At 42.7% G+C, this 16,935-nt stretch overlaps 1 protein-coding gene across 4 annotated transcripts in view; it reads right to left on the minus strand.

Moving 5' to 3' along the window:
• Positions 1-16,935, minus strand: part of CEMIP2 (cell migration inducing hyaluronidase 2) — a 60,272-nt gene that overhangs the window by 38,990 nt on the left and 4,347 nt on the right. Inside the window, exons 1-2 of one of the 4 annotated variants that reach the window (XM_061470796.1) lie at positions 15,829-15,969; positions 1,985-2,321 (exon numbers count right to left, since the gene is read on the minus strand). In XM_061470796.1, the coding sequence (XP_061326780.1) occupies positions 1,985-2,309 (325 nt within the window). In that variant the 5' untranslated portion in view covers positions 2,310-2,321; positions 15,829-15,969. Of the gene's footprint in view, positions 1-1,984; positions 2,322-3,549; positions 4,621-14,862; positions 15,038-15,828; positions 15,970-16,935 lie in introns of those variants that run through there. The other 3 variants (XM_061470798.1, XM_061470797.1, XM_061470800.1) reach the window with 3 other exon arrangements.

Raw genomic sequence — 16,935 nt, forward strand, 5'->3', positions numbered from 1 at the left:
ATGCCGACAAGTATCATTTTCCCTTTGGGGAAGGTATGCCGGAGGTTTAGGATTTAAACGCAGTTACTACCAAGTCTCACATTCCCTCCACTGTCTTTTAAAACAGCTATTAAGAGTACTGACAATATATGGATTTCCAATTAGCCCTTAAGAACACACCTGGCTGGAACTGGTGGCATTGGATGCAGTACTGCATGTGCCAAGTTGGAGCTGAGCATACTGACATTTCAATCTGTTGGGAAACTCTTGGGGGAGTTGCTGCAACAATACTGCAAGATGAAAATTTCAGCCAGAGTTTCCTCAGTGCCTGTAAGAGTTTCTCTTGTGTCAGTGTTTCCAAAGGATTCTATAGGTGCATGTTGGGGATTTTTTAAAGGAGAACACCAGGAAATTTTAGAAAGACAATGGCAAAATTAATGCTGAAAACTGGCCTGAACTCTCATCAAGAAGCAGTGGGAGACAGAAGAAAAGCAGCTAGTTAAGTGCTAAATCCTTAGCCCTTATGCAAGTCCTTACCATAGACAAAAAAAAAAAAAAACATCCATTGTATGACAGCAACTTTTCCTGCAACATCCTCAGTATTCCTGCTCTCACCCCCCTTTCTGCTGTGATCCATCAACCACGTGCTGCACTCAGTGCAAAAAAAGCCACACAATTCAATGCCTCTGGAATGAGCTACTGCAGATGAAGCAAAACCATTCCCAAAACCACTTACACTAAAAAGCAAAAAGGCAAGCCAGCTCTTTCACATCTTTTTCACATCTTCACAGCTTTTAAAGCATAAAGGGACCATTATTTTATGTATCCCACAGCACAGGATAACACTCCATTACTTCCAAAACCCATCATTAAAATCTACAAATTTAGTTAATTAAAAGTTAAAGTCTTGGTAGCAAAACAGAAAGGTTTCCCCCAAAAAAGTACTTCCCAGAGTCAACTGGCTAAGACACCCTTCAGTTTCCTCTGGAACTTGGCTGTTAACTGAAGTACTTACTGTAGTAAGTGTCCCTGTTACCATGATCTGAAACAGAACATAGCAGTAACTTTCCATTTACTTCCCCCCTCACACATTTTTTTGTTTTCCTTCATAATTATTAGAACTCAGTAACTTCACCCAAGAACAGATCTCCACAACCCATCCCCAAGAGTGCTGTGGTGGGATGTGTGCATTCATTTTATACTGTCATCTGAGATCTTCAATTGATTATCTGATTTGTTCAGGCTGTGTTGCATTGACTTTGGAAACAGAATCTTTTGATTTACTATGCCAAAAGCCACTGAGGAGTCTTAAGTATATTCTGTTGCAATAGCCAACAGTTTCAATTCAAAGCTCTGTTTAGTTTTTAGAAACCCAACTTCTGCCTTAAAAAAAAACCAAACCACATCAACACAAAACTGCAACATGGTCCAAACTATACCATTAGCTACTGCACCTCACAGCAACTCCTAGCACTATTTGTCCAGATGGATGTACACTTACTGATCAGTGGTTAATCGTATCACCTGCTCATGCTTTATAACCACTGAAACATTTGGTAGGTTTTCCAAATTCCATGAAAATTGTCCAGTTTTCTAAGATAAGCTGAAAAAAAAATCAGGGCTAGTAGATCAAAAATTTGTGTATAAACAAAGCAAATACACACTGTTTGTATAAGTGTCAGAGATTTTTAAATGTTTTTACTTGAACACTCTTTTACTGCCTTCCATAGTTACTCCTTCAACAGACAGGATTTCATTTTGCCTGCAATTTGTGAACAGATCAGACAAATTCTTCTGCAGACAAAAACAATTACACCGATACAACATTTATGCTTCTTTCCCCTCACCAGTAGTCTCTGTTTACTGCTATGCTCTTCTCAGCCCTAAAACACCGCTTCCCTTCCTGTTAAACTGTAGCAAGAATCCTATTTTTGCAGTTCTAACACTCATCTTGATGTTTTATTATTCTAACTTCTAGGGTGATTTTGTTCAGAAAAGAACTTACCGTCTGGAGCATATTTTGAAGCTATTCCCAAAAAAATCCCCAGTGCAACAAAAAGTGAAAGGCTAGAAACGGCAAAGCAAATGAGAGTATTTTTATGCCTGTTGGCTTCTGCCTGGCGGCGGTGCTGATTGACTGGTAAGGGTGGGAGTCTTGCCCGGGCTTCTTGTCTTGCAGAGGTAAATTCAGCTGCAGCATGGCTCTGTGAGGGCGGTGGGGGACGGAGAGGAGCAATTCTCCCTGGGACGTACCCTGAAGACCTGTGACTGCTCCCGTTCTGAGGCCGGAGGAAAGCAGGGGAGCTCCCCCTGATATCAGTGTCTTGCATGTTACAAAGTCACTGGAACACACACATACAGGGGAAAAAATAAGAGACAGGTTTTCAGAATACAGAGCACAATATATACAGGAAAAAGAAACAAAACAAAAAAGACACTTTAAGCCACATGCCATCCTAAGAAGAACAGCCACTGAAACTGTGGCTAGTTACACAGTATCACTCATTTGCTAATGATCATTTGCCATGGTGTAACAGCTTGAAACAACAGTCTATCTATTTTCAACAAAATTAAACATAAAATCACCTGGTATGGGAACACAGTACACAGCACAGACCAATTCTTCATAGTTCCACTATGTATTTTTCACAGTGTTTCCACAATTAACTTGTATTATGCGACTAATAAACAAGGCGAACAACGAGAAAGCTAGCAACCCCTTGCTCCCCAGAGTTATGCAAAGAATGCCTAGATGTATTTTTTCTGCATGCAGAAGCTGAACAAACTCCTCATTGTTTTACTTTGTGGAAAAAAAACTGAAAGAGACAAGTCCTCCTTCCACACTGGAAGCAGTAAAAAAGCATTTATATTTAATACATAAAATATCAAACACAATTTTATTTATACTCACACTGATGACCCTTTGTCAACACTTCTGAGTAGCTGAGGCATACAGAGCCTGCAAACTCTTCATTAACTCACAGTGAGATCTGATTGCTAGTAAAGGTGCATCAGGAACGGTCCTGTAAAAGTCATCTGCATCTTGTTCAATAAACCTTGTGGTTTTTCTCGTTGCAGAGATGCCTGGATCTGGACACAAAGGCTGGAAGCAACATGACCACTCTAGATCTCTGTACCTATCACCAAGAAGTGTGTGCAACTTTTATTTACTGGTATTGTTATGCTTTCCTTACTGGTTGCTTCAGAAAAAGACAAACAAAAACATCACTGCCCAGGCAGTCCTTGCCAGCACTTCCAACCCACCACTTTTCTGGTTTAAGAGATGCAAAATTGGATCTATTTTTTGTCTTTCTGGTCAATTGCGGTGTATTGTATGGAGTATTCACAAAGCTGGCATGGGATTTTTAGCTTTGGGTGAGCTGTTTTTTTTTTGTTTGGGGTTTGTTTGTTTGTTTTTTTTTTAACATTTTTAAGACATGGAATTTTTTTGAGAAGTCTGCTCAAGTTTCACCTAACTGAAACTCAACTTTCTAAACTAAATCCTGAATGGGATTTAGGCATTGGTCATGTGTATTAAATAGCAAAATGAATTAGGAAAATAAAACCTACCAGTAACAGAAAAAAATAAAGATCCCCTTTCTCTTCCATTAACAAAGGGAAGTCTGAGCTATACACTGAAGTGCCAGGCACGATGGTGAAAGAGAAACGTGACAACTGTAATCTTATTCTGAGAAGTAGCAAAGAAGCCTTTTGTCTCACATGCTGCAAAATTTGATAGTTCACTGTTTCAAGGCAAGAGTGGTTATTATAGAACAAGCCTGGATTACCCTTTTATGGCAGACAATGCACCTCCAGATGTATGCACCATGACAATAAAGGCACAGAAACATTAACTGGAGTAAGCCACCCCAGTGTGCAAAAATCATGCCAAGTCTTCCAGCAACGTTTCTTGCACCTGTTGTAGCAAATTGATTTTCACCATTCTCCTTTCTGTTAGTTGAGAAACTATTCCCCAAACCTAATCTTCTGCTCTCAAACTTAACTGCCCAATGCATTATGAGCACTGTGGAACAGCTTGCTTTCAACACATGTAAAAGCTTTTACACTCAACCAGTCATCTTCCAGCAGTGAAAACTCAATAATTTCTATGTTTTAAAAGTGGTGTTAAAAGCCGAAGAGAGAATGAGCTTTTTGACTACTCCAAAAGACAGTTATTTATGTCAAACTGAAACAAATAGTTAAATATCTTTCTGATTCAAAATTTAAAGAACTCTGATCCAGCACTGAGATTATTTTTTCATGGTTTGCATCTTCAACTCCTTAAACTTGTTTAGAAAGTTTTCAGTTATGGCCTTTATCACACTGACAAAATAACTACAGTGTTCCTCATAACGTGCTACAAAGAGTTAACGTGTTTTTTAATTGCTTGGCTATATCAAATAAATCCAGAATGCAAAACTTGACTTTTATAAAATGGTTTTACAATTTTTCTTACTGAGGCCTCTTACAGTACTGCTAGTCCTTTAAAGAAAAAAACTGATTCATTACAAGACATCGAAAACACTTGTGTCATATTTCAATAAACTTATGTTTCGTACAAAGCATTCCGCCTTCTTTGCAAGCCTCATTCTGCAAACTGCGAAAGTTTTCCAACAATCCCACTCAAGTGCAAACACAGGTCAACCCAAGGACGGGTGGAGAAGAGTCTGCAAAACTAGTGTCTTACCCACCACAAAATAAAAACAATGAAACAAAGCCAGAAGGAGATACTTAGCACAATTAAAAGATTTGCTACAAAATTTTCAATTACAACAGGAGTAACCATTTCAACACTTCCTTCCCTCTTCCTGTGTTATCTGAAATTCTCAAGCCAAAAGAAGGATCTTTCTAACCCGTAAAGCAGCTACTGGCTTTTCTTTAAAGTTAAGACTTGTTGATAATCTGATTCAAACTACCGACTTCTTTTACTTTTTTTATTTCCAACTCTGTGGAACTCTTCAGATACTACCCCACAAATATAAGTGTAGCAATAGGCTATATGGCCTGTTATGTCCAGGAGAGTACAGTTATTTGGTTACACAAATATAGTTAGAGAAAAATGGAGGAGACAAACAAATCAAAACCATTTAAACCATACAAATACCACATTTCTTTGCAAGTTCCCATGCACCTGAATTTGTCCGTATGTTCCCATGCACCTGAATTTGTCCATATAACACTTTTTCTTGCTGCATCCAATGGAAACACAAGGAAATGGAAACGTTGACATCAAAGACCCCAGGAGACCACTTGCAATTCAAAACACCAGAGAGGACTGCTCTTGCCCCCAGGATCTCCTAAACCCACAGAAGAAGGAGGTCTCCTAGAGGAGCATATAATCTGAGCATCTCCTCCTGATGGTGCAGTCCTACACAAGAACACCACCACTTCTACAAACATACTGTAAGTATGCAGAGGAATTGCAGTATTTTACTTTGCAGCTTGCTTCTGAGTGATTTCAGTAAAAGTCAAGTTCTTGCACAATACACAACTCATGAGAAGCCCACAGGAGAAGGGAAAGAGACAAGAAGTCAGTATTAAAAAGCTCCTAAGTAGCCACAACTACTAAATAGAACGTGGTATAAAGCAAATTTCTAAACTATGACATGTACACCTTTACAAGCCTCCAAGCTGGTGAACTACAATGGAGGCACTAATTTCAGGACAGCGTTTCAAGTGCTTCAGAAGCCCTCAGTTCAAAATAGTTATACAGACACTAATCCGTATAAACCTGCTACTTACCATGCCATTCAGACAGCCTTCTATCTCAGTATTCCCAAACATCTTGCCCTTCAGCCTCCAACAGGGTATTGTGCAGTAATTACAAATCCATTATTCACCACAGCTTTTAGTCAGGAGCACATGTAAGTATGTGCTTCTAGTTTACCACTACCAGGGAAGCTCAGAGCACACAGATTTGGCTAGAGCATTTCAGATGCTTCAGCCCAGTATGTACTTGTTACCACCTGTCTGCTGGACAGCTACACTATTTGCAGGTCCCTCTTTTGCAAGATAGCACTACTCCACACAATGCAGTTGTCTGCTTATGCACCCCTTCCCACAATATAAGCAAGCATGCAGTTCTCATACTGATCACATGAACCAATCCAGTTTAAACCACCTTAAAAAAAAAAAAAAAAATTATTTGCACATCATCTAAGTAAAAACAGAGATTACCTTCCAATCCAGCTCTGACAACAGAGCATCTGATCTGTGTGGACAGCAAACCCTAGCAGGCAGACAGCACCAAGCCACTGAACAGGCTGCAACATCTCCAGTCTCCTCATGTATTCCTTCACCGCTTTTAACTTGTGCCACTACTACACACTCATACAAGCCTCAAACTTACTTTAAGGATGCATAGTCCACAAGTCTTAAAAATAAAAGGAAAAACAGACAAAAAAACAAAAACCAAAACCAAAAGACCAACACTTATGTTGCTTTGGGCTTTCAAACACTACCAGTTGTAGTGATGACCTATTACCATACTGCTTAATCTCAGAGAATATAATCACCATTAAGGAAAAGGCTGAGAAAGGGTGGGGGAAAACCACACACATCAAGAAAACTATTTCCCCATGCAATACAGTGCCATAATGGTTACTGCTGGTTTCCTGGCACAGCCACTTGTCTGGTATGAGATCAAAGAGCCGTGAAAAGCCCAAGAAAAGGGAAAGGGACAAGAAGTCAGGATCAAATAGCTCCTAAGTAGCTACAAGTACTGAACAGAAAGTGATGTCAAGCAAACTCTTGAAGTATGACACGTACACCTTTACAAGCCTCCAAGCTGGTCAACTACAACGAAGATACTAATTTCAGGACAATGTTTCAAGTACCTCAGAAGCTCTCAGTTCAAAAAATCTTAATCTCATCGTGAAGAAAATTCATGGCTCCCAGCAGACGCCTGGAGTGCCCAGATGCTTTGCTATCCGATTCCACATTTTCTTTCATTGCCCTATCTTGAAATTACACCTATTCACTATGATAACAGACAGCATGTTTTCAGCTATCTACTCTTCCATCTGTGTGAGCAAAAGCTGGAAAGAATCTGTGCACAGTAAAACACACTAACACAGTTAAGTAACTGTTGGAAATCACAACAATGCTTGTAACAGCCTGAAAAATCCCAGCTGACTAAAAAAGTTTTAAAAACTCTAGATGTCTTCCACCATGTTAGTTGTTTGCTGCATGCCACCACTGAGTTTCCTCCCTTGCCCAACAGTTTCCGGAGAAAATCAGAGGACAAAGTGCAACAGCCAGTGAGAAATATACATACAAACATGGTAAGAATTACAGAACTTTGTTTAAAATAAGATTTTGTACCAGATTTTCTGAGTTTCCTGTGCAGCAACTATTAATTTTCACAGATTTTTTTGGCACAGAGAAAACACACAAAATTACATGATACACAACCACTGGAAACTACTTGAGTGACGACCTCATTTCCCGAAACAAGTCCTTCCAAAGTACCACAGATCAAGAGACACATGTGTAAGCATGCATAATATTTACAGTATAAGACAGGAGAAATCTTCATCAGCTGGTCTAATGAAATGTTTTGAGCACACAAGTCTCTCTCTGGGTCAAAACCAGACTTAAAACATATATACAAGTGGGAAAGTTTAATTACATATGTTTAGGTGATACACAAAACAGTTTAGTTATTACCTATGGATTGCATTGGGACAGGGGCTAGAGGATGGCAAGAAGATTGCTTCCCAAGAGAAGGAGACAGGTAATTAGTAGCCTGTGGAGTATGAGTTTATCTTTGGGAACAAGTATGAAATTACAGCACTTCCAAGTAAAAACACTCTCAGGTTCATGGTTTATAGCATACAGGAGAGCCATGAATTTAGTTCCTAGTCTCTTCTAAAGATGTTTGGTAGACCTCCATTAAGGATGAGGCTGAATGATCAGAGGCAAAGCGGGGATTTGTACAAGAGATATGGTTTCCCTCTCAAATGATAACCAGGTTTTTGTCCTTCACCTTTTGTTTGTGTGAATGAGCTCAGCAAAAGTCATTTGACTTCACTTACGTAACTGTCAGGAAAGCATTTGATGCAGCAGATGAAATGTCTAACTCCTCAGAAAGTTCATGTGAAGAAATCTAGTGATTTCCATGGCTCTTCTACAGAGATGTGTCTTAACTGCAGAAACTGCAGTGACATGTTGGTCTTTTCTAGTTTTTGTACACCAAACATTATCCTGCAAGCATTCAAGTGTTCGTAGGTGACCTCAAGACAGCTATTTTCAGCCTGCTCCAGTATGTTTGTAACATCTTCAGATCTCTCCCACTGAAACAAAGCAATGTAAGTTAAAAGCCACAGCCTCAAACTGTGGTCTGTGTATCTAAAATGATGCCTGACACTTCCAGTGACTTCAATTTTTCCCCTGTTTCTTTATAACACAGTTATTCTTAGTAAACTGCTTACAAATTGGGGAACTTTATCCTGTGTTTCACTAACTGTTAAAACAATAGCATGTTCCAATGAAGGAAATTATTTAGAAAACATTTGTTTCTTTGCATTACAAGTGAATTGACCAATGACTTAAATGCAGAGGATCCAAGAGAGTACATCAGGAAATATGGCACATGTCCTGATAGGCAACATGAATGTAATAACTTTTACTGTTTCTCTCACTTTCAGAAATGAAAGATTTAATAACTTGCATAAAACATAAAGAGTGGAAATTTGCATTTTAACCATGCATCTGCCATTAGCCTGCTGCGTGACTCACGGCTTATTTGGGCCCCAAGCCCATAACATGAGAAAAATAGCAGTCGCTGGCCTCACAGGGACATTGTGATGGTTAGTTTACAGAACACTTTGGTCTCTCTCAGCTCAGGGAGTGAGCAGAAGCCCACTTTTAAGCAAATAAATAGCTCTGCTTAAGTCGACAACTTCCACTGTTTAAAAGTAATGGATTTGCAGCATTCACCTCAGAGAACCTGAAGATTGGTAGGGAGAAAAAAAAAAGCTAAAAACAGGGAAAAAAAAGTTTTAAAACTACTTTTCATGTTGATGATAAGAAGTGGTATCACAGATATTTGCGGTCTCTGGAAGAACACAAATCGAATATAAACCTGCTGCAGCTTAGAACTTCATTGCAGAAATATTTTTATGCAATGGTAATACACTTCATAGAAGTGAAGTCCAGGTCTGACACTACCTTGAATCACTGGAAACAGAGCCTGCAATCCATTCAAGAGGAGGAAGGCGATATTAGAAGGCGATATTAGGTATCTATTTTCTCATTAAATTGGAAAAGCTCTCCTAAATAGATAATAAGCATATAGGACAGTACAGAATATAACAGGCAGGGGGGGAAAAGCATCAGTTCCCATAGTTAGCTTTGGCCAACAGACATAAGCATGACTACTCCTGAGGAACTAACTGTATTGATAAAACTACTTAATGATCAGTGTGTTGGCATGTTTAATTATATGTAAAACACAAATCACTAGCATAGCATGCTGTTTTCCATATCAGTATGTGAATTTCTACTTTTTACTGGTTCTTTGTACTTGTCCTTGTTTTCTTCTCAGGTAAAGCTCTCAAGTTCTTGCAATTTCTTTCAGTCCAACCCAAATTTCAATACATGATACACCACATCTTATTCTACTTACTTGAAGGATCGCCTCTGCAGTTTTTAAGTGTGCATCAGCCACAAAGAAAACAATGCTGCTTGAGAAGCTGAACTGCTGTAGCTGCACACCCACATTATTTTAATGTCATCTTGCATTTGTATGAGCCGAGTTAAATGAGTTTGCATTAAAAGATAATTAATCTAAGAGCTCCAAATCACATCCACTGAGAAAACAGCTGTGACATCAGCACCTCTTAGCTGTCTGAACCCCCAGGGGATTCTTCATCCTGGAGAAGGATGACAAAGACAGAGGACATAGGACACAGGTCCATAGAGTCAGAAGCAACACTGAGAATGCCAATGACTGTTCATGTATCTTCACCAAATTAATAAAAATTTAAAAAAAAAAAGAAAAAAGAAAAAAGCAGACATAAAGAGGTTTCTGAACCTGACTCAGCACTGGATGGTATAGACGTTAAGAATTTATACAATTTATACAAGAGCAGCAAGGTCACAGAATAGAATAACCCTGCCTCAACCTTAGGAATTCCTTGAACCATAAGCTGTCAGAGGCTGGCAGCAGTAGTATCATTATCCTTACCAGACGTATTATTCATCACAGTCAGACATTGAGTAATGGACTGGACAGACACTCCGTGGCCATTCTTCTACTGTGCTGTAAGATCTCATTTAACTGTCATCTTCTGCCTCCACTTCTCCAAAATCACCTCCTCCTGCAAAGGCCAAACCCCCACCTCAGTTCGCCCACTGCAATTGTATGTTGATGTATGTGGATGATCAGCACAAAATACAGCTCCTGATGGCATAAATTACTGACATATGTAAGCTGAAACATAGGAACAGTTTTCATTTTGCTGTAGGAATGGTGGGCTCCAGCAGAAGGGCAAGGCACATACCACCTAAATCTGTGAAAGCACAAAGCCTTAAGGTAACAGCTTATGAAAAGAGTTTCTACAGCTAAACTAACACAGGATAACATGACAGTATTCTTGAATGCCAACATCCTCTATGGCCCTAAGGTAGTACAGGAGTTGCAGAACTATCAGAATTGAGAGCATGGTGAATAACATACAGTGATTTAATGTACACTGATAACACACAGTGGAATCACAGTGTATTTGTGTATCTCAAAATAGCAGCAAGTTTTTAAAAAGCAAAACAAAGACTTCTAATCCACCATTAAGTATGCATTCTGCTGAGCTGGTGGCTACATTCATACTTGGGATTACTGTGGTAAATTCCTTTCTAGGAAGCTCCAAAAACTTTGCACCTAACAGCCAAGCCCTGCAATATTCTGCCAGGTACAGCGAGACATTTTGTATGACTACACTACTCTTCACTCTTTTCCTTCTTAATCCCATTCACTAAATAGACAGAAGAACTAATAGTATAATCCCTTTTGTTAACCTGCTTCACAACAAAGGAATAAAATCGGTTACAAGTTTTCAAGTATGCATTTTTTAATATCTTCAGTATTTCCTCTCCATATTGGCAAATTCATCGGTTTTCTCCCTCACATCTTTCTTCAAGGTATAATTTTCTACTCCCTCATGATTTCCTTTCTCAGTATTACTATTCCAATAAAATATTTCTGTGGATTTCTACACCCACATCCACAATTCATTCCCATTTGCCTTGCCAGATACATCTCCATTAAGTCAGTAATGAAATCCTTTAAAGTAAAAATAAGCTGAGCAAGGATCAAGTCTAATCATGATTGATTCTAAACAATAAACTGTAACTTATAATAAGAGATTTTAATCACATTTTGATGTATACTTTGGATGATTTTCTAAAGCTGCCTTGCTAATGCAAAAATTAACTACTGATATATTTCAGACTATGCTCCTATCATACAATTTTTTAATATATAGAAAGTGATATTTATTAGGTTATAATTTTCCCAGTAATTTCTGTCTGAATTTTTAAATCACTGATGCAAGCACGCAGAAGGTGAAGAACAGTCACTGTGAGTACTGTGGGATGAAGTTCCTTGCAGAGATGCATGATCATAGAATCACAGAATGATTGGAAGGAGCCTCAAAGATCATCCAGTTCTAACCCCCTGCCACAGCAGGGACACTTTCCACTAGACCAGGTTGCTCAAAGGCCCATCCAACCTGACTGAACACTTCCAGGGATGGGACAGCCACAGCTTCTCTGGGCAACCTGTGACAGTGCCTCACCACTCTCACAGTAAAGAATCTCTTCCTAATGTCTAATCTAAACCTACCTTCTTTTAGTTTAAAGCCATTAGCCCTTGTCCTGTCCCCACATGAACATGGAAGTATGGAAGGCTGCTCTAAGTACTGGAGCCTTCTCTTCTCCAAGCTGAACAAGTCCAGCTCTCTCATCCTGTCTCCATAGGAGAGGTGCTCCAGCCCTCTGAACATCTTCATGGCACTTCTCTGGCATTGCTTCAGCAGGTCCACATCTCTCCTGCATTGGGGCCCCCGAGCTGAATGTAGTACTCTGGTTGGGGTCTCACTAGGGCAGATTAGAAGGGCAGGATCACCTCCCTCAACCTGCTCTCCACATTCCTTTTGATGCAGCCCAGCATACAGTTGGCTTTCTGGGCTGCAAGCACATGCTGCCGGCTCATGCTGAGCTTAAATGATGCAGATCATCAGCTGAGGAGCTCCTTTAGCTGAGGGGCAGGGGTAGCAGAGATGCACCTCTACAGCGGTGAAGTCTGTAGTATCAGCCCCCAGCAAACATCAAGGAACAGGTTCTCTCCCCCGACCAGCTCTCCCAGTTGCTGTGTAAGGCAGCATGTAGAAGTGGAGCTCTGATCCTAGCATAGTGGTGGTAAGTGCCTTCCCACAGGTAAAGAAGCAAGGAGCTACCGCATACTAAAAAGGTAAAATATACATAGCTGAGTCACTGAATATATAATACCCATGTTTCTTTCCTCTTGTGAAGGAAAAGCAACAACCTGCAGAACGCTGCTCATTTTCTGCAAACAAGACTTCCACACCAAGAAGCTGAACAGACTTACTTCAAAATGCACAAAACAACATGCTAAAACTTTTTTTAAAACAGCTTTTTCTGCAATGTGCTGGACATGTGATAAAGGAAGTTAATGATTGTGCTTGGTATTAAAAGCATATTAGTAAGTTATCTGTAATTAAAGAACATTTCTAATCCAGATTGTACAAGATATGTAGGCATCTATTTGTGTCTTTGGTGATAAGGATGCTGTTTTGGAGTATTTAAAACAGACTGAGAAGCACCTGTCCCACTTTTCCTTATCGTTACTCAAGAAAGTAAAACCTTGTAACCTCCTTTCAAGTACAAGCTACTGGAACATGTATCAACTCAGATTAAAAAAAAACAAACAAAACTTAAAAAAAAAAACCAAGCAAAATAAAACCAAGCTCTAAAAGAGAAGTCCCACAGTTTGTTCTTCAAGCATCTAGGATTAGTAGATCTCCTTGTGTGGTACCTATATTTTTATATACTAGGATTAGTAGATCTCCTTGTGTGGTACCTATATTTTTCGCCTCAAAGGGAAAAAAACCTTTCTGTTCCCTTGCCCCATCCCCTGGTTTGCCAGCTTGGAAGAAATGTGAAGTGTGGCAGCAAATAATAAGTCTTTCAGTCGCAGGACCAGCTCCAGCTGGGAAATCTTTAGTGGATTTTACAGCACCTTCTGAAGACAACAGTTTTTCCACACAGGGGTCACCATCCTCTATTGCTTAGTGTCTCCAGCAATTAGCAACAAGTCTGATGAACAGGTTAAAAGCTCCCAGTCAGATCTCACCACCACCTCTCCCCAGAAAAATACTTTGGGGTTAAAATAATGCTCATAATTTTAAAACCCTATAGTCCACCACTGAAAAACCACCTATCCACATCTCAAAACAGCATGCACCACAGCTAGGACCCAGATCAGATGCTGAAATTCAGAAGACATCTCTGCAATATCATTTTAGCAAGGACCTCATGGCCCTCCCCTAGTCATCACCCCCATCCCTAACCCTTAACCCTAACCCCTCCTCCCCCGCAATCACCCATTTTATTCCTTTTCTTCCTGAATTCCTCTGTAGCTGGGGCATTACTTGTGCTTTAAAGAAAACTGTTATTCTTCAAGAATAGCTTTGCCTACCTTGATCCCCTGGCACACACTTTGCAGGATGTATTAGTAGGGAAAGAGCAGGAGGAGCAGGCAACAAACCTGATCTGACAAAAGATTTCACATTCATGCAGGCAGTGCGCAGGATCCATGTAGACAAAGCATCCCTGAGAGCTACAGACTCCTAAGAACAAAGATGAACCTCCCCTCCTCCCTACTGCTACCCGTAGGCCATTTCATACCAGTAATGTAGATAAACTGTTGATGAATCACAGAAAAGGATTTGCAAAATTTGACTGATGCCAGCCAAAACTACGAAGCACTTTATTTCCCTTATTGCATTGTCTTTGTAAAGCCGCAGGCACTATTTCGTTTTTCTAACTACTCAGGAATATACAATCTCTTCCCTTTTAAAGAACCCGTGCCACTAATTCACATGTAAAATACAAACAATGATAGTATCTTCAGCACACACCCGTCATCTAAGACGCGATGTAGCACAAACGTAGTGCATTCATCACCGCACGCCCTCTATTACTAGACGAGCTGAGATACGTAACTCCTACGCCGTTTCTTCCATGCCTCTGTGCAAGTAAAGTAGGCTGACGGTTATCGGGCACAGGAAAGGCAGTCCATAATAACACAGGCACTCCGGAATGCCTGCCACGAAAGGTCCTAGCGGAGGTACTGAGCCTGAGCCTCGCTCGCCGTGCTTCCTAGCGTGTTCTCGGGAGCGTCTCACCAGCAGCGCTCCCAGGAGCGACGAAATCTGCCAACGCGACCCCACCGCGCCACCTGCCATGGGACGGCGCAGAGCCCTCACCTGCCGCCGGGACACACTCCGCCGACTCCACGCCCAGAGCCCCGGACGCGCCTGCACGGCCCCGGTAGGAGCAGGCTGCTCCTCCGCACGGCGGCGGCTGCGCCCGCCGCCGGCCCTCCCCGCCCAGCGCCGGCTGCCGCCGCCACCACGCTCCCTCCTCACCCCTCCTTCCTCCTCTCCCCTCCCGCCGGCCCCGGGAACAAAAGAGGCCGGTGCGGCAGCGGGCGGACGGCGGGGCAGCCGCGGCAGGCCGGCCCGGGCCCTGGAGCCTCTCCCACGCCGGCAGCGCCGTCCCGTCCTGCCCCGCCGCAGCGCCCCGGCACTCCCCGGCCCCACCGCCAGCCCCGTTCCCTTTCCCGGCCGGGCGAGCTCTCACCTGGGCCCGGCGCGGCGCGGCGACACGCTCAGGGCGGCGGCATGGCACTTCCCGCCCCGGACACGGCGGGAGGCCGCCCGGCTGCTCGCCACCTCCCGCCGCTCCCCGCCCCGGCTGCCGCCCTTACGCAATTGGCAGCGGCCGCAACACCCGCGGGGCGACGATCCCCGGCCCCGAAAGGAGGCGGCTGCTCCCCGCCTCCGGGGCTCCGCCTCAGAGCTGGGGGAGGAGCCGAGCCGCGCCGCACCGCCCGCCCAGAGCCGAACAGGGACCGCCCGCCCCAGTGCGACCGGGGCCGCTGCGCTTCTCCTGGGGCCGGACTGACCGGCTTGTCCTTGAAGGTGCCCGGTCACCCCCTGCCCGGCGGGACTTCGGCAACCCTGTGCTGCCAATCCCCGGGAAGGGGCCGGGTGCTGCCTCCGGGGCGGGGGACAGGGGAAGGGGGGTGGGCAGCAGGAAGGCTAAGGGGGCAGTTCGCACCGCTGCCCTGACCCGGGGTCTTCCCGGGCGGCTTGGAAAACAGTTAAATGGCTCCTGAAATACTAAATACGGGCTTAGGTGCCCATGTAGCTAAGAGTCCACATGTAAAGCGCACAGGTGCTGCTAGGGGAGGCGTAGAGGGCCCGCGCAGTGAGAGAGCAGGCAAAGAAGCAGGGGGACAGCCAAGAAACACGGCGTGCCTTCCCTGTACCGACAGCAGGGAGTAAGTCAGAGGCAACCCCAGCAGAAAGCAGTAAGGCGCGAGACGGTTGTCATACCTAGGCTTGCTGGGCTGAAAGGAAAGAGATTACTGTTACTTATAAGAGTCGTAGTGATACGCGTAGCCAGGAGCCAGGACAGCCTCTGACCTGGGAAAAACAGCTGGCTGGAAAATCTGTTTCCGCTGTAATTTTTTTTTTTTTTTAATTTTTTTTTTTCAATTTTTTTTTTCCCCCTAAGTCTGATTTGGAGTAAAATCAAACTAACCTCAAAAATGTTCTGAATTTGAAGGGACCAGTGGCTGCAGCTGTTCCACAGAAAAGAACATCAGTCTGGCTTAGAAACTCGGAGGGACGGTGGCGCTCCAGGACTTTACCTTTGCTGTGGACTTCACTGTTGCACTTCAGCCTCCGAGCCTGTCAGCTTTGATGCAGATCTGACAACGGGCTTCTCTTAAATTTGGGACCTCCCACCTTTTCCAGTGCGTCGAGGTTGGGCCAAACTCATTATAAATAAAAAAAGAGGAAAAAAAGTCTTCCCGATCAGACTTTTCAATGAAGTGCTTCGGGAAATACAGTCAGAGTTTTCCAAAATAATTATTTCCTTGGGGAAATTCCAGACAGCTGGAAACGAAGTGATAACATTTCTATTTCTGTAAACGGTGCCCCACGTAACTGGTTCTAGCGATTTCTTCATTGTTTACCAGTAAGCACAGCCTGCGTTTGCTTACAGCATATGGAGACATCTAGTGACTAAGTAATAAACTGCAAATCAGTTTCCGTCCGTCTCGAGTCCTGGAGGTCCTGCTCGCATCTTTCTCTTGCAGAATGTCTTTGGGACTGCGGCGTTCAGGGTGGCACAACTCTTAACACTGCGCCGCAGCTGCAGCAGGGACCGTGATGGAAGGAGCAGCCCTGGCTCGAGCGGGAGCTGAGGTTCGAGAGGAGTCAGCCCCACAGCACAGCTCCAGCTTCAGGACATAGCTTTGGGGGCTGAAACTGTGGAGTAATGCTTTATTGGAACAGACCTGTCTATATATGCACAAAAGGGGTTGAGACTGTTCCTAACTTACCCTTCTCCTCAAACCGCGGCGAAGGAAGCCCTTAGGTGCATAAATAAAGCACTTTCATCTTCACTTTGATCATGTCTCCGTGTTTCTGTTCTTTCTTCTTTTTTTTTTCTTTTTCTTTTTTCAGTGCACCTGAGGACAATCCTTCTAACATGTGTGATTGTAAATCTTTGCCTCATTTAGACAAATGCACATTCAAACGCTGTACATTTTATATTTGCCAGTGACTTTGGCTGAAATAAAATCAAAGGTAGCTCACCTTTGTTCAATGTGAACGTCAAACATTTCCACTGAAAAAAAATGAC

This window comes from Pezoporus flaviventris, unplaced genomic scaffold (assembly GCF_033815535.1).
Source record: "Pezoporus flaviventris isolate CSIRO_AGI_PZ_B2104156 unplaced genomic scaffold, CSIRO_AGI_Pfla_v1 ptg000064l, whole genome shotgun sequence".
NCBI lineage: Eukaryota > Metazoa > Chordata > Aves > Psittaciformes > Psittacidae > Pezoporus > Pezoporus flaviventris.